Source organism: Camelus dromedarius, chromosome 6 (assembly GCF_036321535.1).
Source record: "Camelus dromedarius isolate mCamDro1 chromosome 6, mCamDro1.pat, whole genome shotgun sequence".
Classification (NCBI taxonomy): domain Eukaryota; kingdom Metazoa; phylum Chordata; class Mammalia; order Artiodactyla; family Camelidae; genus Camelus; species Camelus dromedarius.
Genome location: NC_087441.1, coordinates 13,907,475 through 13,934,388, shown reverse-complemented (window position 1 = coordinate 13,934,388; position 26,914 = coordinate 13,907,475). Strand labels below are relative to the sequence as shown.

The 26,914-nt window shown below is 42.3% G+C and overlaps 1 protein-coding gene across 6 annotated transcripts in view; it reads left to right on the top strand.

Moving 5' to 3' along the window:
• Window positions 1–26,914, top strand: part of PLEKHG1 (pleckstrin homology and RhoGEF domain containing G1) — a 213,975-nt gene that overhangs the window by 167,952 nt on the left and 19,109 nt on the right. For all 6 annotated transcript variants that reach the window (XM_064486574.1, XM_064486573.1, XM_064486576.1 and 3 more), the window contains 8 exons: window positions 4,490–4,559; window positions 11,315–11,361; window positions 15,271–15,421; window positions 19,195–19,326; window positions 21,151–21,333; window positions 21,424–21,519; window positions 21,703–21,789; window positions 26,483–26,516. In XM_064486574.1, the coding sequence (XP_064342644.1) occupies window positions 4,490–4,559; window positions 11,315–11,361; window positions 15,271–15,421; window positions 19,195–19,326; window positions 21,151–21,333; window positions 21,424–21,519; window positions 21,703–21,789; window positions 26,483–26,516 (800 nt within the window). The remainder of the gene's footprint in view (window positions 1–4,489; window positions 4,560–11,314; window positions 11,362–15,270; window positions 15,422–19,194; window positions 19,327–21,150; window positions 21,334–21,423; window positions 21,520–21,702; window positions 21,790–26,482; window positions 26,517–26,914) is intronic.

Below are 26,914 nucleotides of genomic sequence, written 5' to 3'. Positions count from 1 at the left end.
TATTTTTTTGAAGAACATCCATACTGCTTTCCATGGCGGCTGCACCATTTTGCATTCCCACCGTGTGCAGAGTTCCAATTCCTCACATCCTTGCCAACTTTTATTGTCTTTTGTGTGATATTGTGTTATTTATTTCGTCCATTATTATCACTTATCACCCCTGATCAGAACATAAGCCCCATAGGACAGAGCCTCCATCCATGTTCTTTACGCCGTCACCTCAGCACCTATGACAGTGCCTGGAGCAGGAGGCTTTCAGTCATCACTGTGTTGAGTGGAGAGCAAACAAGGTGGTGGGCCAATCAGCCAGCTGTATCAGGATATGAGCTCGAAAGAAATCCAGCTACTTCCTCCTCACTCTTTCCACTTTTAGTGTGTTTATCCTATTGGAGAGAAAGTTTGTACCGGAAAGCTGGCCAGGTGTCACACAAGGCCTCCCCAGGAGGCAGTCTCAGGTTGAAGAAACCATGATGCCGAGTCCAGCTCTCAGCTTTCTTGTGCTGATCAGAAGACCAGTCTTTCAATAGGTGTGTTTATAACAGAGTGTGGGGCTCGGATTCAAAAGCCCTGCTACTACCCCCAGCTATGGCCATTAAATATTAGCTGTGTGGCCTTAGCTAAGCCATCTCCCTTTTGTGAGCCATGTTTTCCTCACCATAAAATTAGGGGTTGGGAATGGGAAGGTATCTGAGCTCCCTCCCAGCTCTGTGGCTCCTGAGCAATGAATGCCAGTTTACAGTGAGCTGTGCTGGAACCTGGGTGGGTCCCCTGAGACACTTCCTCCTACCAGCAGGCAGGTCCACTCTGGAGAGGAAATCAAAGCTCAAAGGGAAGCCTGATGAGCATAACATTGAGAACACAGGGAGTTAAATATTATCAAGAAGTGTTTCTATCAAGTCTTGATAAGTAACATGATGGATTCTGCTCAAAATTCTTCTCTGCTCAGAAAGAGGATTTATATTGAAAGACTTGGATACAAAACCTGCACCCAGAGCACTCCATCCTCCACTCATGGAAAACACTGAGTTGTCCCAGAAATGTTGCTGCTCTAGCTGTTCTTTTTCTGAGACCTTTTCCTTTACGTCATCTAGTGTTTAGATCCCAGTGATCAGATTTCAACTGACCTTTTAATCACACTCATCTTTCTAGACATTGACACAAACGTCAGAAGTATACTTTCCAAACTAAAAATAACCTTACAAAGGGTATGTTTTCATAAGAAGATTAGGAAAGAATATCTGAAATGAATGGAGGCTGTCCTGCAATCATGCATTGGGGAAAGTTCTTTTCAAAGTGCAAGATAGATCCACCGAGTTTAATGAAATAGGATGTAGTGTAGTATGGTTTCAGACTCCAACAAACCTCTAAGAAACTACCACTTGTTGAGTTTCAGGGTATTGTCAGAAAGAGATCCACACTTATCTAAAAGACTATTAAAATACTCCTCCCTTTTCCAATGGCATATCTGCTGAATGCCAAGCAGAAATGAGCATCCACCTGTGTGCTATTAAGGTAGACAGTAGAGGTTTGCAAAAATGTAAAACAGTGCTACTCTTGTCACTAAATTTTGTTTTGTTTTATAAAATCTAATTATTTTTGACAAAAAGTTATAATATACAGGTATTAAATGTATAATTAAATCAACAGATCTTGTAAAAAATTATTCAGTCTTAATTTCTAATAGGAGTCGATGTAATCCACATAAAGAATTTTTAAGAGGTAAACAGGTTGTGACACCAAAAAGTTTGAGAACCATGGCCTCGAGTGAGGAACACCCTCTGAAAAACTCCACTTCTGTGCAGAGTCTGTGGTTTGCATTGTGATGTCTAAGCTTCAAAGAGGACAGGACAAATGCAGATTCCCAGACATTTGGGGAGAACCTCTAATGTGAATGACATAAGCCAAAAAGATCAAGCAGAGAAAAGGTAGTTCAGCAGAAAGCAAAAAACAGGAAAGATAAGTCCAAAATAATTATCATCATCATCATCGTCTCACCCATAAAATAAGAACAGAAACATAAGAAGCATCCAAAGACCATGTTAAAAAAAAATACCATACTTAAAAAATAAGATAGAAATGAAAAAATTCAATAGAAAGGGTGGGAAATAAAGGTGAAGTCTCTCAGAAAACAGAACTATAAACAAGAATAAGGAAAATAGGAGAGGAAGAATAAGGGTAGAGTGTCTAATCCAGTGGAGGGGAGGAACGTCAAAGCCCTAATTCAAGAACGGAGGTTCCGTTGCTTTTTGGTCCCAGGATCTGTACAAGCTTAAAAATTACCAAGTGCCCCCAAAGCATTTTTATGGTTTATGGTGTTTTGTTTACCGTGATAGGAATTAAAGCTGAGAAACTGTTCAGATGTCAATGTTCAACAATAACAGTAATAAACCCAGAAATTTCTAGAAAAATAAATTTACTACTCTTCTGGATAACATTTTTGTATGTGTTGGAATTATTCTATGTTTTTACAAATCTCTTTACTGTTTGACTTCCTGGAAGACAGCTGGATTCTCATGTCTGCTTCTGCTTTCCATCTGTGATATCACAGGTCACGGAGCCTCTGGAAAGGCCACTGTACTCTCACGAGAGAATAAAAGGAAAAAATCTAATAGTGTCAAAGCATTTCTATGAACATAGTGACCTCATGGACTTCCTGAAGGGATCTCAAGAATCTAGGGGTCATTCTGAGAATTGATGCTCAGGAACATTTGCCAAATATTGAAATGAGCTCCATGCATGAAAAAAGACCCACCTCTGAGCCAACCATCCAAGAATTTTAGAACTATGTGAACAAAGAGAAAACTCTAAAAGCTTCCAGAGCAGTAAAACAGGTCTCGTGGAGCCTGGATTATGGATCAGAATGATACTGGACTTCTCAGTAGTAGCATTAGGATTCATAAGGCAGCAGAGAGCTCCCTGAATACTCAGAGAAAATAACTTCCAACCAAGAATTCTATATCCACTGACAACATCAGCCAAGGGTGAAGGGGAGAACATTTTGAAACAGGAAGAGTCTCAGAAAATTTACCACCTATTACCCCTACTCAGAAAGCTGCTGGGGGGTAGGATCTCCCAAAGGAGGGGATATACCTTAATGGTACCCAAGAAACAAAGCATCCAACACAAGAGCTAGGGAAAGGGCATGTCAGGATGGTGTTGAGAGGACCCAGCTGGCCTGGAGAGCACCTTTCAGGTGGGAGTGGAAAGACTGAGCTCTAGGACGAAGGTCACCAAGAAAGAGTGTGGCCAATAGATGATCTGATGTTGGAACACGGTGAGAAAAAGAGGGTTATGTATGCTTCTGGCACAAAGCTTGAAGGTAAATTGGTGGTGTGTACTTTGAAAACAAAGCAAAAAAAAAAAAAAAAAAAGAGGGCATTTTAACTCCAGGGAAAACATGGTTGGTTGTACAAGAAAGGGAATGAAGCAATGGTATACTCCGAGGCTCAGCTGAGAATAATATTTACATAGTCTTTAATCTAATTAAATCTCATATCAGAGCTTGTTGAGAAGATGGGAGGAAAGGAAGCTTGGGGAAATTAAGAAGTAAATATCTAGAACTGAAAAATAATGAAAATGCATTATCAGCATGTTTAGAAACATGGATGAAGACTGAGAGTGTTTCTGGGGAGTGGCAGTCAAGACTAGGAAACAGAAAGCAAGAAACTTTGTATTTTTATCATAATTCCTATAGAACTGTTTCACTTTTTATTAAATAGGTAATACACAGCTAATTAAAATAAACACTTAACATGTTCAAGTACATATTAACCCGACTTATATGCAGGGCAGTTTGGAAATGCATTCACATTTAGACTGAGATGCCCTAGGACCCAGCAATCCCATTTATAGAATTTTATCCAACCATGGAGATTAGGTAAATGAATTATGCTACATCCACACAATGAAATATTGTGCAGTTAGTTACTTAAACTGATGAACCATTAAAAATAATAGATTTTCATCCACCGAAAGAGATTTCCTCCCCTGGCATATCTTTCCTTTAGAACACTATCTCCATTTATAATTTTATATTTGTCAGTGTGATTTTTTTCATTGAATGTCTGACTCTTCCAATGGATTTCAAGCCCCAAGAGTCTAGGAATCATACCTCATTTGGCTCACTGATGTGTTTGTTCTTGGTGCTTTGGACAGTGTCTGGTGCCTAGAAAGCTATTTGATGAATGAGTAAGTGTGTGTGAGCATGTGTGCGGACAACGACAAACATCTAGAAGACTTAGATGTTAGGTGGGGCTTATCTCGGCGGGAGAGTTGCAGGTCAGACCGGTGTTTATGTCCCTGCTTCACCATGAACTTGGGCAAGTCCCTGATCTAAGCCTTGGATATAATGACAGTAGATGATCAGTTATTTAATTAAATATGGATTCACTGTAAATGTCATATAAATGTTTAAACTTCTAAGTTATATAACATGTCCCCAACCCTCAGACTATACTCTGATGCTTTCTGGCTTTTTTTTTTTTTTTAGTGAACTTCTGCAAGACTTGGAAAACTGTGAAAATGATCCTGTGGCCATAGCAGAATGCTTTGTGTCCAAGGTAAGCAGGGTTCATCTCCCTGGGCCAACCAAGACAGAGACAGAGCACACATTGTTTTCATTTTAAAGTTAAAATGACTGCTGTGTTCCATCTTGGATGAAATTTGCCACTAATCGCTCTCACTCTGAGGTTTTTCTTCCCTCTCCCACTAGCAAGGGAAAAAAAATTCCGAAACGTACAAGGGAATCCTTTACAACATTATTTCCTTGACATGCTACCTACTGTATATAGAATCGTATCTTAACATGTCCCTTAAAAATTCAACAGCTTTTGTTTGGAAAACCTCTAGCTGAAATTGTTTTTGTAGCAGAGCTTGATGTGATTTTTTGCAGTTGTGGTTTCAGATGTACAAAGGTTGAAGTAAAGTTCATGATGGTGTTTTGGGGTCAACTGAGAGTTAGCACCTCATTTAGAGTCCCAGAGTCGAACATGAACTTGGAGATGTCCTCCCAGCCTGGCCGGGCTTCGGGGTTGCCCCACGGGGTCATTTCTGATGATCCAATGGGTTTGAATCCAAACGCAACACTCTGGGTTCTACTCATGTGTGGCTCCTTAAAGGCAGTCGATGGACTTGTATATAAAACACGCCTGACTCTGTGGGTGGGCGTTAACATGCAAAATGTTTGTGCATATGCGCTTACACACACAATTCTTTTCACAAGTGGCCTGTGTCCTGGTGAATTCTGCTGAAGGGTAGGAATTTGGAAAAGAGAAGGAAAATGAAAGAGGGAGAAATGGGTAAAAAGATATGCTGAGTATATCAAAGAAACTGTGTTACAATAACCACAGCACGTAAACCACATAGAAGCTTTCGGAAACATTTGGGCTGTTACCGGTAACTGTAATCACCAGTTGATTAAAGACGGTCCAGCATATGCTTAGCTCTGGTTTAATTATTCACATAAAAGTTTGTTTATGTGCCCTGTTGCCAACTCCCAAATCTTATTTCTCATAATATTGCCAAGTTTCATTAGAAGACTGATTGCAGCACTGCACACTCTCACATGTGAGCCGGGAATCGCTGGAGGGGTGTGGCTCTGGCTCGACCAGCTTTTCACTCAGCACCCTGAAATTTAGAAGATGTTACATTTTCTGAAACACAACCAGCTGCTCACCTCCGGGGAGGAATGGAAAATTGCTTTAATTGAGCGGCCGTTAATGAAGGAGGTAAAGCTGGCAGTCGACTTCTGCTTTTATCTGCATCACTGAGGCTTATGCAGAGATTCGTCTTTGACCTTGCTTTTGTGGTGTGGTTAGGCTACAGAGATCCTTCCTGACAAGGGGAGAATACAGTACTTCTTACCTGCCGCCCATAAAAGAACAAGGAACCACAGAAACTATTTTCGTGAGGAATAGAAATAAAGTTCCCTACCAGGCCAGCCAGGCTCTCTCCCAGCTGAGCGTGTGTCTGCTCTTAGGATTCTGGAAATACCTGGAATGGGTTTCCTTGGTTTCCTGCCTTCACACCACCCTCATTTCCATCCCCATCTTGACTGTCAGCCAGGGTGACCCTGGGTAACGTTCAGAAGGGAGACCAAGTTTGTCTTTACAGACTAGCCTTCCCTTAACCTCCTCCTCTCTGCTGATGCACGGCCCCCCTCCCAATGGAGCCTTTCTTCAGAGCCCAGGTGTTCACGCGTGCACGCACACACACACACACACACCACCCACTTATGGAAATTATCCTCTAGGAAGTACTGGTATCAGATATTGGTATCCCTGGAGTGCATTCAAGTCAATGTCACCTTACCCGTATGCTATTTACAGAGTAAGCCTTTCTCATAGTGTCCTGTGAAAACTACTCAGGAATCAGAGAAATAGAGAGAGAGAGAGAGAGAGAGAGAGTGTGTGTGTGTGTGTGTGTGTGTGTGTGTGTGTGTGTCTGTTAGAGGGGAGGGAGGAAGGGAGAGAGGTGGGGTGGGGAGAAATTGACCTTATAGCAGAAGAAACCCTAAAATCATACAGATTTCTTTGCTCTGGTTATTCATTCAAGAAACATTTGAGAGCCCCATGTGTTCAGTTGGTCAGCCCAGCACTGACTCGCATTTTGGCTCTTTCACAGTTAAGTGTCTCATTTTGTCATCATCTCTAATTACAATTTGAAAGAGTGGAATAACCAGAAGAAAATGTCTGTTTTATATAATTTTTTTTATCGTTGTCTTCTTTTTCCCTAAATACTTCTGAAAAGGGTTTGGGTACGAATATCATAAATAATAGGCATTTAGGGATTAACTAGGAGTTACTGATTTTTTGTGTAAAGCCATTGTTTGAATTGTCCACAGAGCTTATAAATCTAAGATCAAATATGCATTTGATTCTATATTAAGACTATGCAGCTGATTTAAATCAAGCTCCTCTAATTTAAGATAGGAGTGGAGCCACGATGTCCCAAAATGCACAGAAATTTAAGTTCTGCAGAGGCCTTGAGGCTTTATCAGGGTAGGTGTGTGCAGGTCAGGTATATGATGTAATTTAGATATATTTTCAATGAGGCCATTGTGTTTAAGTTTGGTATTTCATGTGATCCTGAAGGTCCCTAAATTTGGGAAAACCATCCTGATAATTGTTCAATCCCAGGTTGAGTGGAGCGGGAGGCAGGAAAGAAGCAGAAACTGAGAGGTTACAGGAAAGCGAGAGAGAAGCTCCAGTCTAATGGTAACTTCCTAGAAGACCTCGGGCAAAGCACTTTGCCTTTCTTATCCATGGAACCAGGGCTGGACACTCTGGTGCCTTCAGGAGCTTAAGAGGCGAACACAATGTGTGAATGGGCCCAGGTGGAGGCTCAGGCAGTCTAGGTACTTATGTCTTGGGGACGTAAGTGTTATGGGAAACCGTAGGCCCAGGGCCACTGGATCTTTTCTGGAGAAGCCAGAAATCAAGATATTTTTATAGTCTAATTTTTAGAATTTGGCAATTAATTTAGGGTTAAAAAAAAAACTATGTTGAAAAATTTGGCAGCATAACTAGGTTGGCAAGGCCTTGGGAAAACAGACACTCTCGTAATTGTGAGAAAATAAAATAGACCCTGTGGAGGAGAATGTGGCTATATCTAGCAAAATTACATCTGAGTTCACCTTTTATCCCTGCAATCCTATTTCCAGAAATTTATTCCAGAGGTATAATGACAAAGATTCAACAAGAGTGATGCTATTCTTTGTCATAATAATTGTTACAATTTATAAATCTATACAATATATAGAAATGTATACCTTATACATTAAATATTTATACATTAAATACATTAAATATACATTAAAATTTAATATTTAAATTATTAAATATATAGGAATATATACTATATTAAATATATGTATAAGAATATATACAATATAGGGAAATTAAATATATGTATAGGAATTAAATATATGTATTTAAATATATGTATAGGAATATACAATTTGGGAAACAGCCCAAATGTCCATAAGCAGAAAGCTGGTTGAATAGACTATGGTATATCCACATAATGGAGTACTACTACAAGCATGAAAAGCAAATAAAGAACCTCTCTGTTTTATCAGAGAGAGGATGTGGGATGGGGTGTGTAGCACTGGTTCTCAGAACGCGATCTCTGGACTGGGAACTTGTTATAAAGCAAAGATTCGGGCCCCACCCCAGACCTACTAAATCAGAAACTCTGGGGGTGCAATCCAGTAATCCATGTTTTAATAAGTCCTCTAGGTAACTCTGATACTCAAGCTTGTGAAGCACTGGCATAGCTTGTTTTTATTTATCTAGGAATGGTGGAGTTTATGCCTGTATTTAAATATGTATGTTTAAAAAAAAAAAAAGAAAAAAAAAGGATAAGATTAAAGATTGATTCCTAATGGGGAAGGGAAGGAATAGACTAGAATGGAAGGACCAGAAGCCAGACTTCTTTGAATGTGCATTTCTTTGGAGAGCTGACTTTGAAACCATGTATCTATTTTACATAATTATAAAACAAAATTTAAATTTAAAACAGTCTCCAAAAATTGAGAGCAAAATGAAAAATGAACCTAATTGTGTATTCAGTTTATGGCATGACCACGCAGAGGGAATTCCAATCAATTAAAAAATAAGCTATGCGGGGAGGGTATAGCTCAGTGGTAGAGCGTGTGCTTAGCAAAGGGAGAACCATGCATTATTTTGAAAATTAAGGAAAAGAATGAAGCATTTATCCTGCCTTACCCATACAAACCACAAACTACAGGGTAATTAAAAGCTAATATAAGGCAGTTCCTTTAGGGGGAAGGTTCTGGCTAATAAATGAAGAAAAATAGTCAAGTTAGAAATATCACCATTTTGCAAGCTCTAATGAATTAACAGACCTAGATAATAATTACCAATGGTTATTAACATCACAGAAAGAGACAGCCAGACATTATATGCCTCCCAATGGAAGTACAATCCAACCTATGATGTACTTATGCCAAATTATGGAACCTAAATCTGAACAAGCCTCTCCTGAGCCACAAGGGGTGTGGCGGACAGGGGAACAGAGTAAGGGGAAGCCATAGGGATGTGATCAGCAAAACTGAGACTGTGGGAGACTCTGCAGGACCAACCATCTGGTTTCTTCAACTTAACTGCAAGGGGAAAATAGACAGAGGGGGTATTTATAGATTAGAAGAGGCTTGAGGTATCCACAACGTCAGGTTGCTGTGTGTGGATGTTATTCAGATTCCAAATCAACCAGCAAACTACAAAAAAAAGAAAAATTAAGAAAACATGAAATATGAGCAGTGATGAACTCTCATGACATTATGGAATTATTTAAATATGATAATGGCTTTGTGGCAATGCTTCTTTTTAGAAGTCTTCATACTAGAGATATATACTAAAATATTTACAAGGGAAATGATATGCCTAGAGTTTGTTGATGGGGAAGCAGGGGTGTGGATGGATAAGATAATGAGTTAATGATTACTGAGGCTGAGCGATGGGTACTTCAGGGACTCATTACACCATCCTCTCTACTTTTATGTATGCTTGAAACTTTCTATTAAAAAAAAAGTGTAGTCTAATCCTAGTTGAATTTAACAGAAAGGATTCTAACTAAAAATTCCTATTAAGTCAGAAGAAAAAACCCACAAAATACTAGTTACCAAAACAAAGCAAAATAAAACAAAAGATTCTCTCTGGGAATCACATGTTAATCCAGCATGAAGTGGTCTAAAAAGTAAAAGGCAGTAAGAAGTCTGAAAAGCAAAATGTGAAAAACCGCCAAAATAATCTATGGCTCTTTTTCAGAATGTAATTCCATTTTCGAGTTTGCAAAAGCTAGGAATTCATTGGCCTTGAATTATTTATTCTGACAGTTTTATAATCAAAAGTTCAAGACCTAGCTTCTGTCGCCTCCCCTTCCATCTGCATCCCTCTTTCCCTTGGCAGCGCAGGAAAAAATTGTGAAAGACTTTGAAATCGACCAAAAAGGTGACTGGGTTCCTTCCATAGAAAACTTAAGTATTTTGCAATCTACCCTTATAAATTATATGATTAGTGAGATCTGTGCACCATTCACTGTCTTTGAAGATTGTACAACTCTAAATTACAGGTAACTGGTAGAAATGTAGACATTTCTTGACCACAAGCATGAATATGAACCCCGTCCCACGCAGGGGTGATTGATTTCTTCACCCACTCATCCCTGTAGAGAAAGGCAGTTTTGTATCTATTTGTAGAAGTATTTCAACAATCCCCACTGACCTAATTGTGATACTTTTATCCCTCCTTTGATCCAATTATAAGATCGTACTGCTTTCCTATTAATTAAAGGGTTAAATAAAATTTTTGACAGTGTCCATGATCTGCACAGAAGTCATGGTTTTACCTTTTTAAAAAATTATCCTTTAAGAGCAAGAAGCATTAAGACTTTCCAATAATTGTCCATCTGACTAGACATCTGAAAGGCTAAGAGGTACGAAGGAACTTGAAATACAGTCACAGCAAAGGCAAGAACTCTACATTAGTTAGCAGAACACCTCCTGCTTTTGAGGCCTGGCTGCCCCTGGAGGTGCGTACAGATGAGTAGGTTTGCATCCTGCTCTCACGTAATTTTCAGCTTCATAGCAGAGAGAGGGGCTCAACAGACATGATGTGCCCGGGGAAGACATGGCCCCCATCCTGTGAGAACTCATAGCAGAGAGTGAAGGACAGATCCCCTGCACATGTCATTAACATTTGGCAAATGTGACAGGACAGGTTGGTACTGGGTGTGTGGGAGCCCGAAGTAGGAGCAGTTGGCTTAGCCTGAGAACTCAAGGAAGGCCTAAACCCAAGTTCAATGTCAAAGGGTGCCTAGTGGCTATCCAGCGGAAAAGGTGGAGAAAACAGTGGGCAGAGAAAACAGTGGGCAGAGAAAACCGCACACACAGGGCTTGAACGTGTGCCCTGCACATGCTTCCAGCGTGTTCTGGCCACGTGACATTTACATGATCTTCTCCTGTTTCCCTCCCATACTGCATATCCACTGGAGGACCATGAGCACCTGGGGGCACAAACTATTTTCCTCATCTTACTGTCTGCCTTCAGATTCATCTAACACAGCTCAATAAGTGTTTATTGATCTCAAATGAGTTCAAGTGCATGTGGACTCTGGGTATCAATCAAGGTAGAGATAAAAAGTCAGAGATGATTGCCTCGGGGGCTCAGGAGACAGGCCAGTGTGATTAGAGAGACTAATTTAAAGATATGAATGATATATCTTTTATTGTTTTCAATTGAATGTTGATGCCTCTGCTTTTTTGGCCTATAAAATCTCTTTTGTTTCCTTGCAGAGTGAAGAGTTCCACATTTACACCCAGTATTGCACTAACTACCCGAGGTATGCATTGCGAGTGTGCAGGCGTCCTTTTGCTCACCTCTGTACTGTTTTAAGTCGGCTGCTGCGGTACATGTGCTGGTCAAGCGTTATGTGCTGAGTACCGTGGGAAAGCTGCAAACCTGCTGAGAAAGGACTGCAGGGGTACCCAGATACTGGTCCCTTCAGTCCTGGGGACTCCCCAGCAGAGCCAGAGTAGGGAGAAATCATGAAAGACCTTGATGGAGACCAAAAAGATTGTTAGATGTCCTTCAGTGGAAAACTGAGTAAACCAGCTGTGTTTGGCTGTAAGTCTTATCTATCAATGATTTTGTGTGCGTGCTGTGTTTTTAAGAATATGGGATGCACTGCTAAGGAGTTTATATAATCTAGCCGGGGGTGAAATATATTACATTTTTCCCTGTATGTTTTAGGAACTACGTAAGTTGTATGGAGTATAGAGAAAGGAAAGATCATGATAAGCTTATGTGAGAAAAGAGGACCAGCATCCCGCCTGGATCTTTGCCTCTGTTTTGCTTGCACTGGGGGTGCTGGCAGGAGAGCCATCTGGGGAGTGGCCACTGACAATATAGTGACCATTTGAGTAAGGGAATCAGCCTAAGAACGTGGGCCACACTGTAGGAATTTCTTTTTCCTGCAAAAGATATTTTATTGAGTATTTATTAATTTCCAAGTACTGTGCTCAATACTGTAAATACACAATATTGTTAAATTTAGTTTTCCCAGCAATTTAGAGATACTGAGGGATTAAAGAAAAGCAGAACACACAGACACACTGACAGTACAGTGCTTGGTGTCTCCCAGGCTCTGAACGACTGCTAGTTGATCATCATCCCACCCCATTCCCACTGCATGGATGAAATAACTGGGCCTCCAGTAGGTTTATTGATTCTACAAGGGTCACATAGCTAATAAGTGACTGAATCTGGCTAGGATTTGAACCAAGGTCAGTCCCACCTCAGACCTTGTGCCACTATATCCTTTTAAAGTTTCTGAAGCTTTGTGCCTCCCCCTGTCCCGTACCTTTCTACTGTCTGTTTTCCCACATGACTAGCAGGGCTCGAGTTTTTATGTTAGAAATGAACCAAGAAGAGAGCTTGGGAGACTGTATGTACCCGGTAGCCATTCTTAAAAGAGGCGTGTCCCAACGGATAAAGTGGGTGGTGGGATCCACCTAGAAGAGAAGCCAGCAGGCTGAGCCCTCGGGCCACTGTGGTAAGGAGAAACAAAGGACCGTTCCTGCTTGGGAGTGGCGCTGGAGAACCAGAGTGGGTTAGAAGACATGAAGCCAGAGGCTCAGATCTGCTGATGGCAGAATACTTTCCATTGGAGGGTTTTCATCTCCTCTAAATTTTAGTTAGGATAGCCTGCTATGGTGATTTATTTGGTTGGTAACCAACCATGCTTGTCCTAGGTTTCCCTGAAAAAAACCAAACCAAAAACAAAAAACAAACAAAAAAAACCCCACATGCAGATTAGTGTATTTATCACCATATCCTCACCTGTAGTTTACACAGTTCCACTTAAGCAATGTCCTCACCTGAAGTATTTGTTTCCATCTGTCTGCTGAAGATGTCAGGAAATTGTAGGACACCCCAACTAAATCCGTGGTCCTTACATTAAAAGCCAACATTGCACAATACTCTTAATTCACAGAAGTCACAGAATCAGCCCTCAACTTCTCCATAAAACTTCCTCCTGAACAAAAGGAAAAAAAAAAATTCAACTCTGAAGAATCAGCAAAGTTCTGGACCTAGTTCTCAGGAGCTGAGATGCTGGACTGGCTTGCTTGGAGGATTATGCCTGTGTAAATTTCAATATAAACATGTCATTTGAAGAAATAACTTCTGAATTTGCAATTCTGGAAGTTTATATTAAGAAAATTTTTCTGACTTAGTAATAAGAATACAGAGTACAAAATAGAGGCAGCTTTTACATACTAAGCTGCTTCAGGGTCAGGGGACAGGCAGAGTCATTTGTGCAAGGACATTTTTGAGAGCCTGTCCTTCACGGAGCACAATTCCAAGCTTGGGGTGCATTGGCAGGAAACAGGAACTAGTGTCCCTTGCCTTCTAGCAGTTTATATTCTTTTGAGGGTCAGAATGAACCAAATGCGATTGTGGAATGGCCATTAGGGAAGAACAAATCAATAAATACAAGTTAACGTAGTAGGAACACAGCAACGTGTCATAGAAGCTAAAGGTGCATGACATAAAGGAGGAGTAAGTCCCAGAGAGGAGAGGATTCAGGACAGTTTCCTGGAGGACATTTTTTTATTTTGAGTCTGACTTTGAAGAAGGAAAAAACAAGTTAGCAGAGAGATGCTCCCCAGACACTCAGTGAAGCAGGTGCATTCGGCTCTTGCCCAGCTGTGTGGTTTTCACATTCATAGAAAGATTTTGTCTCGTCCGCTCACCTCCCATCAGTTTGCTCTCTGAGACCTGAGGTTTCGTTTCCCCTGTCCTCACAAGCCAAGAGTGCCAGGTGTTCCAGCCCGTCTGACAACGCATCTTTCCCCTTCAGATCCAGGCTGGTGATATTAAATGTCACCTGCACACCTTGACAGATGTCCTCCTTCATACCAGTCACGCCCCAGTGACTTCGCAATGAAGAGGCACAAGCCATCCTTCTTGTCCCCAGGGAGGGGCACAGACTCGGTTAGGGCATTGTCCTCAGGTGTCTCCCAGTGGCCTGAATCTGGAGTTCAGTGTGCTCAGGATTTTTTACGGGTATCTTATCCTTGGGCAAGAACTCAAGACTTCAGATGATCAGAGGGCTAAGTGGGCAGCTAATTCTGACTCTAAAGAACCTTAGAAAAGTTCCAGGGTCACATAATGGAGAGTTTTGAAATCTCAACTTAAGGGGGAAATAAACCCATTTGAACAGATATTTCTCAAAGCCGACGAGCACAAGAGGGATTCTGATAGCTTAATTAGGGGACCTCCATGCCACTTCCTTCCAAGGAGTTTTATTCTGTTGTTTGGCTCTATCTGATTTTCTAAATTAGCCCTGAAAACATGTAACTGATTTGGAGAGAGAAGGGCTGAAATTACTTCCACCTGCTTCCTTCTAAGTTATGAGACCAGAAGATTTCAATTTACGTGTGTGGGAGACTGCACAAACCCACCAGCTCTTTTATGTATAAGATGTGAGCGTTGTTGCAACCATCCCTCTAAGATTGGGGGGCAGGGGGGGCATACTTATTGCCTTTGGAGTAGCTCGGGGTGGACAAGGAATTCTGAGCCGCTTTTCTAACCCACTCTGTAAGGCATGCTCCTTAAGGACCAAGGCTCTCCAGCTATTTCAGAAGCTGAATTTAGAATGAGGAGAGACACCTGAAGGTAGAAAGAAGGCTCTCTTCTGAGATTCTCAGAGGGAAGTTCCCTGGGGGATTGAAATCTCCAGAGACCTGCACATAATGTCATGCGCTTTGTGCATTTATACAAAGGTTAACAGCAGAGGGAGTGACAAGTGTCTAGCATGGGGCTGGATCTACTGGGAAGAGGCACCTCTTTTTCTTAGTACAAAGGTGCCCACTCCTTGCAATCTAACTTATAAACACTGAGTTACAGATGCACAATTTGAGCACTGCACAAAGATGCCAAGGCAGGGCATAATTAGGGGCTAATATCCAATTTAAGTCCCCTTTGCCGAGCCCTGTGTCCTGGCAGGAGCTGCATCTCCCTTAAGGAAAGAGATTGCTGTTTAGAAACCATGTGTCCATGTTTTATGACCTTTTTATTAAGTGTCTTTTTCTAGTTCACCCACCCAGAGGGACACTTTTTCCTAACCTGGCCCAGAGGGATTCTAGTCTAGCTATAGCTCTGTTGCCACCTTACCTGCGTTAAGGCATATTCACTTACTCTGGCATTTAAAACTTGAATACCGATTAAAAAGTATTTCTCCTTGCAGATCGGTGGCTGTGCTAACAGAGTGCATGAGGAACAAGACACTGGCCAAATTCTTCAGGGAACGTCAGGAAACTCTGAAACACTCACTGCCTCTGGGGTCCTATCTCTTGAAACCAGTTCAGCGGATTCTCAAGTATCATCTCCTTTTGCACGTAAGTTTCTGCCTGTGCTTGAAGTGCTTTCTAGGGGATGGGGATTTTGTGTGTGTGTATTAAGTTTGAGGAAAAAAAATCAGAAAAAGCTGTGGACATATGGAAACATTTTCCACATTCATACTTTACAACTGACTAATCTGCTTTGAGGAATTAGAGATATATATATGCTTGGCCTGCAGCCTCATTGACAACAGCCAAGGGAAAAGAGCCATTTAATCTCTGATGGTGATAAGGCTTAGGAGGACTTCACTCTGGGCAGTGACAGTTTCAGGCAGGGAGCTAGCATCTTAATGAACACCAGATTTTTTTTTTATGTTTTATTTTATTTCCATGAGCCTGGATTCAGTAGGCAGTTGGAAGGGAGAGCTATTTGTCACAGGCTGGCTTTTGTAGGAGCAAAGAGAAGGGGCTGAAAAGGGAGCAGACAGATGAGCAGTGTGATGAATGACCTTTGGGCTGGGCTTTGCATCACTTCAGGGTCTGTTTTCTTTATGTCATTTCCCATTATTTGTACAAAATTCAAGGAGGCTTTAGAAAAAAGGTAGACGTAGCTCTTATACATTCTCATTTCTTATCCTCCAAGGAAGTTGATAAAAATGGAGTGAAATGTTCTTGAAAGTAATTTCACTCTGTAAGTAGGACTGATTGCCTTTGCAACTTGAGACAGGCTAGCAGAGTGGTCAGGGGCAGGGTTCTGGGGCAAGACTGGCTGGGTTTAATCCCATAAATTTCCCACATTCATGGTGGATCACAGACAGTCAATAAAAATAAGCTATTACTCACTGTTTCTAATACTACATTAAAAATCTTTTCTTAAAATGACTTTAATCCAGAGCACCAATCTATATCAACATGCCTGCAGTTTATCTGTATCTCTTTTTAAATGATTCCAGGTTTCTGACTCGGGTAATCATTCCAAGGTTGCTCAGTTCACACGCATTTACAATTTTAAGAACTCTTTATGATCCAACTTTACCAGAAATTTCTCAGCTTTGTCTTTTTGCCTGGGTGGCTCATCTTGGGAGACCCTTATGTCCTGTGAAGCCATGTCAGGGGTGTTACTTTAGTTGTCAAGTTGGTATTGATGGCCTCTAAATGTGGTGGGACTGATCTGCTGAATTAGTGTCCAAGTGGGGAGGGTATCGCTCAAGTGGTAGAGCGTGTGCTTAGCAGGCACGAGGTCCTGGGTTCAATCCTCAGTACCGCCTCTAAAAACAAATAAACCTAATTACCTCCCTACTCCCTGCCAAAATAAAATAATTAAATACTACGATAATAGATAAAAATATTTTTAATCAATCAGTCAATCAATGTCCAAATAATTCTTTTAAAAAAAAATGCTACCTTTCCCAGGGTAGATCTTCACTGGACTCGGCTGATATGGCCTCTAAGACTAATGCATCCCAATAATCTAATTACGGCCTTCTAGACAGTAAGTCAGTCAAAAGAAAAGTCTAGGATCTCCATTACGTACGCACGTCGGATACAGCACGTCGAGATCCTTACGAAAAGCTAACTGCTGGGAAGAACAGCCCTTGCCCTCTAAATTAGAAGCTGGTGTCTTCATCAGTCCACACTGCTGTCGTGAAGTGCCACAGACTGAGTGGCTCAAACAACGACCACTTACTCCTCGCAGTTCTGGAGGCTGGCAGCCCAAGGTCAGCGGGCCAGCCTGGCTGAGGTCTGGGTTGCAGACTGCCTCCTTCTCCTCATTTCCTCGCATGGTGGAAAGAGGCAAGACTGCTCTGTGGGGTCTGTTTTATGAGGGCACTAACCCCATTCACGCGGGCTCCACCCTCACGGCCTCATCACCTCCCAAAAGCCCCACTTCCTAACACCAGCACATTAGGAGTTAGGGTTTCAACATGTGATTTTGTGGAGGACACAAACGTTCAGCGCGTAACAGCCAGTAGTAAAGAAAAAAGGGAAGAACCATGGTTTGATTAATTGAAAATGAACTTCTGGTTGTCCTTAAAGAATTTTTGCTTTTACAGTTGACTTCGAGTGTTCCTTCTGTGTTATTCACATCACGTCAGAGTTGTGTGGCCATCCATGAAGATGCCACAGCAGTGCACTCTGTGCTTCTGAGTCTGTTTATTCATGAGTAAGATTGCCTCTCAGACTAAAAGAGGAAATTATTATTTTTTAAAGCTTGCTCTTGGTCTTTAGCTTACCTGGGGGTTGTTGGTTTAGTGATGCTGTTTCATAGGACTTTTCTTAACAGCTGAGTCTGAGTGTGGAAAGAAAATGAAAATTCATTCCAGTTTCAAGCTGGATGGAAAACTTGGGGACTCAATAAAAGTAAGAAAAGATTTTAAAGTTTAGCGATGAAACTAATCATAATTTGTACTATTAAGATTCAACCTCCACCCTTGTGCATCATGTTTGTGCATGATAAGTGTCATAGAAACGATCTGGTTGACTGTAATGTCTTCTTACTGTCTTAGATATTTACATAGGGATTTAGATACTTGCAATTTGTTGTTGCTCTTTTAGGAAGATATAGTTTCAATTAAATAAGCATTTATTTACCACCCAGCTCTCTGGTGGGCACTGTTGAAAAGATAAAGGATTAAAGGAACTATGCAATAGTCCATAGTGAGGGAGGGTACAGCTCAGCAGTGGAGTGTGTGCTTAGCACGCACAAGGTCCTGGGTTCAATCCCCAGTACCTCTGTTACAAATAAACAAACTAACAAACTTAATTGCCTCCCTCCCCAAAATATTTTAAAATAAAATTAAAATAGTTGGACAAAAGAAAATTTAAAAAACAAAGCAATAGTCCCTATCCTCAGACTCATGAAGAATCTAGGGACATGTGTCCTATGTACTTGAAAGAATTGGAACTAAGACCATGTCCCTTTCTCGTCTCCCTGGGATTGGGGAACTCCAGTGCTCAGCTAAGTACTGATGTTACGTACTTTTGACCATCAGAGAGAGAGGATGTGAACCATGAGATCTCGCTCAACACTCAGAGGGATTATCTTTAGAGAATTTCATTTAGGTTTTAAAGCCTGAGTACATGAAAATGTACTTGCTACATAGGTATTTTTTAAACATAATATCCACTATTTTTTGCATCTGTTACATATTAAGCCCTATGTGTGAGTGTTGCTTCCTCTGGGAGAAAAAAAAATATATATATATATATATATATTTATATTTCCTATATGGTAAGAGTGAGACCTGTATTACTGAGAACTGTACATACTACATTGGCCACCAGGTAGTTCAGAAGTAATATTAACTCCCCTGTCTCCTGCAATAACTCTTGTATCTCCATGAGACTTAATAACCCGTATACTTGTTTCATTTCACCCTCCTTGTCAGTTTCCTCCTTGTGAAATTCTCTATTTTTCCTAGTTCCATCTTCATTCCTATCTTACCATTGTGCTACTTATTTTTTAATATTTTTTTTTTATTGAGGTATAGTCAGTTTACAGTGTTGTGTCAATCTCTGGTGTGCAGCGCAATGCTTCAGTCATATAGGAACATACGTAGATTTGTTTTCATATTCTTTTTCACCATAAGATACTACAAGATATTGAATATAGTTCCCTGTGCTATGCAATATAAACATTTTGCTACTTATTTCTGGCACACTATCTCAAAATCTTAAGGAGTGACAGTGGTGTGTAAATAAATAAGCAAAAATAAAATAAGAGAAACTAGTCATAGAGGTACCATTTGTTTCATGGAATATATAAGAAAAAAATTGAAAATAACTAGGATTTTTTTGGTTTTGCTTTTTGGGTTTGTTTTTTTTTTAAGGAAATAGAAAATCACCTTGACAAGGACACCGAAGGCTATGATGTGGTGCTTGATGCTATAGACACGATGCAGCGAGTGGCCTGGCACATCAATGACATGAAGAGGAAGCACGAACACGCTGTCCGGTTACAGGTGAGCCCTTGGGGCCGCAGTGCCCAGCGGGGCGGCAGCCGCAGTGCCCAGCGGGGCGGCAGCCGCAGTGCCCAGCGGGGCGGCAGCCGCGCTGACTTGTTACCACCTCCCAAATCAGACATTAAGGCTACTCGGTATTGCACTTCATTCATAGTCTTCACCCCAGTTCTCCTTGAAGGAAGATCGAGACACCCATAATGGTGATTGTTGTTTAATGTAACTATTCAAGAGAAAGTTCAGAGCCCCTTCCATGACCCACATTAAAAATTGAGTCTCCCCAGGCCTTTATTTTATATTAATTACAAATAAGTAATTCTTGTGGAAAGCAACTTTCTCCAAACTGTTTAAAGGCGGTTTAAGCCTCTGTTCCTCTCTCACTAGTTCATGCAAAATCATGAGGTGATGAACGTGTGGTGAGGGGGCAGGGAACTCCAAGGAAGGAAAGCTAAGCCTGGAACCAGGTTCTTAGCAATTTCACTGGAGACGAGACTTCACCACTTCGTTTTAGATTCCTCATTTTAAAAATAAGTCAGGTTTACCAAGTTCCCTTCCATCGCCAACAGTTTGAGCCTTCAGTTCCAGGGAACTTTGGCTAGATGATGCTAAGTCAGTGAGCATGTCCTGGGCACCTCAAAAGATGCACTGTTTAAAAACAAAAGGTCACGTGGGCCCAGAGTCTGGTTTTAGGCTCCTGGTTGTCCCTGGAGTGAGACTTCAAAGCCCAGAGTGATTTCGTGCTATGCAGAGCACCTCCATCCAACTCCAGAGTTCAACATCCTTTGGCCCATACATCCGAACAAAACTCTAGATTTCATCTATGGGCAGCCAGAGTGGTACGATGCAGCTGTCTGTCCAAAATCAAGGGAAGGTGACATTCAAATCTTCCAGGCTGTATCTGCTTTTTGTAGCAGTAAGAAAAGTCTTAAGGCTTCATCATCCAAGTGTTTTGTAGACATAAGGTCAGACATAATGTCTGTTACTTATTCATAAATGGCTAACTGCCTGGGTTTTCCTACCTTATGAGTCTGTCTGGCTGTCTGAAGACACCACTAAATCAGGCTCTGTCTCAGACTCCCCTCCACTTCTGTCCACGTCCACCTTCAATCAATCAAGTTTGGGTGGCTTGGCAGGCTGCTTAATTAAATGCTGTTTGTGAACATTTACATTTTCCAAAATAACAAAATCGGCTTCCTTTGAAATGGGTTGATACGGACGTCCAGTAAATCCCAAAGAAACGTCTAAGTCATGTTACCAGTTTATGTTTATCAAGATCCATTAAAAACCCAGTGGTGAAGAAACATTCATTTCCTTTTCCCCAAATAAATGGGATTAATATCAGGAAATTTCTGAGAAGATGTATCTTGTGTGATTTTCCACAGGCTTTGGTTTTGAGTTACTTGTATGAGGCGTGGACTTCAGTTTCTGGAAGAAGGTTTTCCAAGTCAGTAGCTCTGAAGGTTTTTGTCCAGAGCAGCCAAGGCAAGGATGGCTGAGAAGACCACACACCAGCGGTCTCTTTACTTGGCCTTTGAAAGACCACTCTGCTGCCAGTCTTAGCAGAGGGATTATTGAGGGATGGAAATAAGCAATTGGCAACTCAACAAATAACAACTTGATTCATCTTTGTTAACCCTTAAGTGGCACTGCCCATAAATGTAGATTTATGCCGGGGACATCAGACACCATTCTCTACCACGCACGCCCTTTAGAGCCCATCACTGATGTTTGGTCACCACCCTTGGGGCTCACCGAATGGGCCACCGTGTCCTCACTGCCTTGCCTTCCCACCTCCGGTGTCATCACAGGGAACGCTCTCTTTTTCAGGAGATACAGAGCCTGCTCACTAACTGGAAGGGGCCAGACCTGACCAGCTACGGGGAACTGGTGCTCGAGGGAACCTTCCGCCTCCAGCGGGCCAAGAACGAGCGGACACTCTTCCTCTTTGACAAGCTGCTTCTCATCACCAAGAAGAGAGACGACACGTTTACGTACAAAGCTCACATCCTGGTAGGTCCGAGCAGGGGTCTGGGGCGAGGACTTGGGGCGCTGGTTCCGTTCCTGGCGAGCCTGCCTCTGCCCTCTCTGCTCTCCCTGCAGTGTGGCAACCTCATGCTGGTGGAGGTGATACCAAAGGAGCCCCTCAGCTTTAGCGTCTTCCACTACAAGAACCCCAAGCTGCAGCACACGGTTCAGGTGAGAGCACCGCCCTCGCCCCCCCGCCAGGCTCACCCTTGTGTGATGAGTGCCATGTGTCCGGTGGCCTTTCCAGGGCTTTCCGGCCACATCATGTGTGTCCTGTCGGGTCAGAGGGTCATAGGGGCGTCTGTGTCTTGTGAGTGGTGGGGCTGTGTGACCGTCCACATCTCCTCCTGGCAGGCGAAGTCGCAGCAAGACAAACGCCTGTGGGTTCTGCACCTGAAGAGGCTGATCCTGGAGAATCACGCGGCGAAGATTCCCGCCAAGGTAAGACAGCGCGGTCGGCAAGCAGCACGATGTAAATGCTCTCAAGCCCTGGGAAGGCAGCCTGACGGCAGTGAATGTTCACCTTCACCATGAAGACAGTTGACAGGGGAGGGAACAGCTCAGTGGTGGAGCGTGAAGATGGCCCCTTGGGAATCCCAGCATCGGAGTGACCTGCGAGGGCTGGGGGATCTGGAGGGTTTGGAGAACAGCCAGAGGAAGAGCAGCCACATAAGGCAGTAAGAAACCCGAGGGAGGGAGGGCTGGGAACCAAGGAAGGAGAGAATGTCACAGAGAGGGAGTCTCAAAGGCTGCAGAGGTGAAAACAGATTCCAACAGAAAAGTAGGTGTTAGATTTGGCAACTAAGAGATAACGGAGACATGGCAGTGGGTTGGAAGAGAAAGGGAGAAATCAGGGGCAGACCAGGTGTGGACTTCTTTCTTTAAACAAAGTTCAGAAGAGACAAATGGTGGTAGGTTGAGAAGAGGTCAGATCAAAGCAAGAGTTTTGTCTCCATAAAGAATGTTGTGGATGTGATCAGGCTGAGGGGGAGAGGGGAGGGAGGAGGAGACAGGAAAGATAAGGGGCAGGGGTAGGGAGGGTATAGCTCTGTGGTAAAGTGTGTGCTCAGCATGCAGGAGGCCCTGGGTTCAATCCCCAGTACCTCCACATAAATAAACCTAATTACCTGCCCCCCACCAAAAAAAGATAAGTGGGAATACTCCTTGGAGTATGACTCAGGGGAGGTGGCAAGATTGGTTCATCCTTAACCCCAGAATTTGGGGGGCCATGTACTGTAAATGTAATTTAATAAAAACATTAGATTATGAATTTGATGCTAGAAGCTCAAAACTTCTTATTTACCAAAAAAATATGCAAGAACTTTGAATGCATGCCTCCACATATAACACTATGGCTTTTTTAAACTTTTAAAGGATAGAGGTAATCCTGTTGGTCTTAGGAACCAAGAAATTGGTGCAGCTCCAAATAAAACTAACATATCTATTCACCTCTTCTACACATATTACACTATTTATATTAACTTTATCATTAGGTGTAGGGGTTAGTCTTAGAAAAGGTCTGAAACATCCTCCCTGAGCTGGGAGAGAAGAAACATGAGACAGGGTAGAGAAACTTCAGGGCAGACTTGAGGGAAGAGAAAGGGTTTGCCATCCCCGGAGTTGGGGACAACAGCAGAGTGGGGCAGAGCTGCAGCTGCGTGTCTGTGGGGAAGTGGGAAGGTCAGAACATGTGCCAAAGAACACGGGCTAGCGAGTCAGAGGGGATGACCACGGTCATCTGTGAAAGGGGTCTAGACCCCACTGAGGCTGGCCACCACCGTCAGTGTGATGAGGCCATTTTAATATCAGTTCAGCAACTTGGAGACTAGTGTTGAGGAGCCACCGTGCACGTGGGTTCCCCAAGGCTGAGGATGGGCAGGGCAGTGAGGGGAAGGGCAGCAGGGCAAGGGAAGGCACGGCGCTAACGAGCATGAGCTCCTGGCTGAGTGGAGAGTGGAACCAACCCAGAAAATAGGCACGGGTTGAAGGATAAGTCAGAGAACTGGTTCAGCAAGAGTTAAAGGTGGAGCGATGGAAATAAAGAGATCTGTAATTGAAGAAGGGACTTTGGGAGTCTCACCTGAAAGGTAGGACTGTTCTGGGTGACAAAAAGGCTCTGGGGGCATCTGGGATTATGCGTTGCCATTCTGGAGAGGAGGGAACAGACATACAGTGGCAAGAAACAGAAGTGAAGGTGGAGAGTGGGTTCTCCATGTGCGTGGGGAAGTGGTCCATGCTGGGGCAGGGAGGAGTGACATGGAGCAGGAAATGGGATGAGGGCCATGAGAGTAGAACTGGGTGGAAAATAAGGAGAACTGAGACTTCTGAGAAAGGAAAGTCTATTTTGCTCCTTGCATATGTTTTTAAATTTCTTTACCTATTTTTTGAAAATTGTTTGAAGCTGGTTCCCAGGGGCTGTCAGCAATGATGCTGCGCCCAGGAAATGATTGCACATAGGTGTGTGCTTTGACTTCAGCAGGAGTCTCATTTCATCAGGATGTTTGTTCCGAGATGTTAGGCATCCCAGGCAGAGAGGCGATTGCGTTTTCTTCATGGTTAGTCATTTGTTTGCCGGCCTTGCGCCCTGGAATGCCCTGCTGAGCAGGGGCAGTGTGTCTCTGATATGCCCCCACCTGTTGTTTACCTGTCCCTGGGAAAATCAAAACTGCCACAGGGATTTGAAAAGGCATTTATCAGCCATTACAAAATGAGACTAGCCGACAGACCTTCCTCTTTCTCCCGCACGAGGGGTGTGTATTCCAGGCAGTTTTCCCTTTATGTGTTATAATGGATAATATAGTCACAGTAGAATTATACTTTTTCGTCCAAATTCCTGATCCTTTTAGAATGGAAACATTATGTGTTTTCAGCTACAACTTCTTGAGCACACATACACTGTGCTGAGTACTTTATTTTTTCATTTCACTCTTAGCAAGACACCTTATGAGAAAGGTCTTACTCTCCCCATTCTAGAGAAAGAAAAACAGGCTCAGAGACCATAAGTGAACTGTTTGTTTGTACAACTAGTACATGAGCGAGCCCAGATTCAAACCCAGGCCTGCCTGGCTCCAAAGAGCATCTTAATCACGTGGTTCCCAGGGAAAGTGAAAGCACACTTACTGAATGTACTTTATCCACTACAAGGTTATGAGGATTTTCTATTTTATTTAAGCAGGATCATTACTAAGTTGAACTTGTCACTTCTTTTCTCAAGACATCTTAAATTGTTTTCTTAAAGCTTTCAAAATGTATTTTATTCCCATTAGATAAAAGAAATGCATAATCAGAACAAACATCTCGAAAAAAGGATCACTGTTCTAATGTTGGAAATTCATTAGGATAGTTTCTCCTAACTTCCTTCACTTCCTTTAATCCAGTGATGGTCCCTGGCTGACTCCTAGTGGAAAATGTGGGAATAGTACTTTTCTGAAATTAAACGTCAAGATAGGAAAAAAACAAACAAACAAACAAACAAACCTGAGTTCTTGAAGTCAAGTTTATAGATATCAAGAAGCTTCCTGGAAACTAGCCAGATGGTCCATTCATACACATGGCGTACAAACTAACTTTTGTCCAGATTAATTGGGAGTAAGATAGAGGTAGAGACTTGCATTTTATATATTCACATGGTTCTGTAGATGCACTTCTCAACATTGAGCTAACATTTGTGTTTGAAATTAATTTCAGCTAGTAATCTCAGACTTGGGGTATATGATAAAAATATCCGTGTTATAAAAATCTAAGCATTTATTTTCTCAGAATTAAGGTGACTTCATCAAGGCTTTTTGGGGGGGGAGGGGATAGGTAATTAGGTTTACTTATTTATTTTCTTAATGGAGGTGCTGGGGATTGAACTAGGCATGCACTCTACCACTGAGCTATACCCTCTCCCCTTGTTTGTTTGTTTTTTAACTAAATATGATTGCCACTTAGCCTGGATGTTTTTACTGTGGTATTACATATTGTGACAAAGTATTAGTAAAATTATTTTTAAAGTTATTTTCAGCGTAGTGTTTGTAGATTCGGTTACACTACTCTTGAAAAATGAAAATGACACTAAAGAGGCAAGAAAGGCTACCTAGTTTTAATCTTTGAATCCTCAGGTGAAATGATTCCTGTTACAGCCATTAACTTATCTTCTTATAGTCCCTTAACCTTTGATAACATATGGTAATAATCACAACAAAAAGAAGCCTCAAAGCAACAAACTTCAGAAGGTTGGGGTTGAGATGAGAAGTATGTATGTAGAGGAAGCAAGACGCAAGGTTATCAGGGCCAATGCCCTGCGGGAGTAGATGGTAACTAACTGGGGCTGAGTGCCTGCCATTTGGTCCCGGTAGCAACCTTGAAAGGTTGGTCCTGTCTTACCATCTGAAAGTTGAGGAAACACAGGCAGAAATGTGAGAGCACCCGCTAGTTGATGCTAGAGCTGGAATCACAAACCCTGTCCTCCAGGGCCCCTCCCCCACACCGCAGCTCATTCAGAAGTGATGGTGGGTGCAGGAGTGCTGCAGGGAGCTGGGAGTCAGCTGATGATACTTGCATAGTACTTGGAAGAAGGGCAACAGAGGAAACTTCCGGCTATTATTCTGCATTCAACTCAAAAGAGTTTTAATGCCCCAGTGATATGGAGAGGGTTGGTGGTGTAGACCTTAGGTGCTATCCTTGAGCTTTTGGTTCCATAGACCAGGGTTGGATTCAGTCACTAGGGTCCAGTAGCAGAAATCTAGACTTTATGATAAACTGCTCAGCCAGGTTTTGGAACCTTTAGTGAAAGTTTCTCTCTCGCTCTTATTTTCCCCTCCTCTCCCCCTTCCTCTCGCCCTCCTCCTCCTCCTCTTCGTCCCTCCATCCCCTTGTCTCCTTTCTCCTCCCGCCCTCCTTTCTTTTCAAGTGGGGGCTGTGAGTTTAGCTCTGGGGCACCAATTGCACCACACCCACCAACCACACGAGGGCGCTCATCTGTTTGAATCCCTTGAACTATGTGTTAATGCCTAAAAGAAGTGAGCTTGTTTTTTTTAAGCTTTTCAAATACCACTCATTCAGGTGGGAAAAGACCTGTATTAGGATTGGTAGTTTAAAGAAGAAACAAAAAAAGGTCCCTGCAATTATAGCTACACCTTCTTTCTTTCAGGCCAAGCAAGCAATACTTGAAATGGATGCCATTCGTAAGTTTTGTTTTCTACACAATTTGAAATTTCGTGGTCTGTTTGTATCTATCCCATTTTCTATCGTCAAGTTTCTAAAAAATGTCAGTTGTAAGAAAGTAGCAGCTCTCTAGTCACTGTTTTAACAAGTAGAGCCAGCAGACGGTATAGCCTCTTCCTAATCCATGGGTTTATTTCTACATTGATTTCACCTGGTCCACCTGTGCGCCACCTGGTGGCTCCCCACGTGTCTGCATCAACTCACAATGTGAGATGTGCTTCCAGGGTCAACGCTTTCCCCACCTCCATCACCACCACCAATGAAGGTCCCACAGTGCATTTCCCACCTCACCCCATTAGTGGGAAATCTATGTTGATTATCTGCAAGAATCATGCTAACTAGGTAGGTGCCAGTTTTC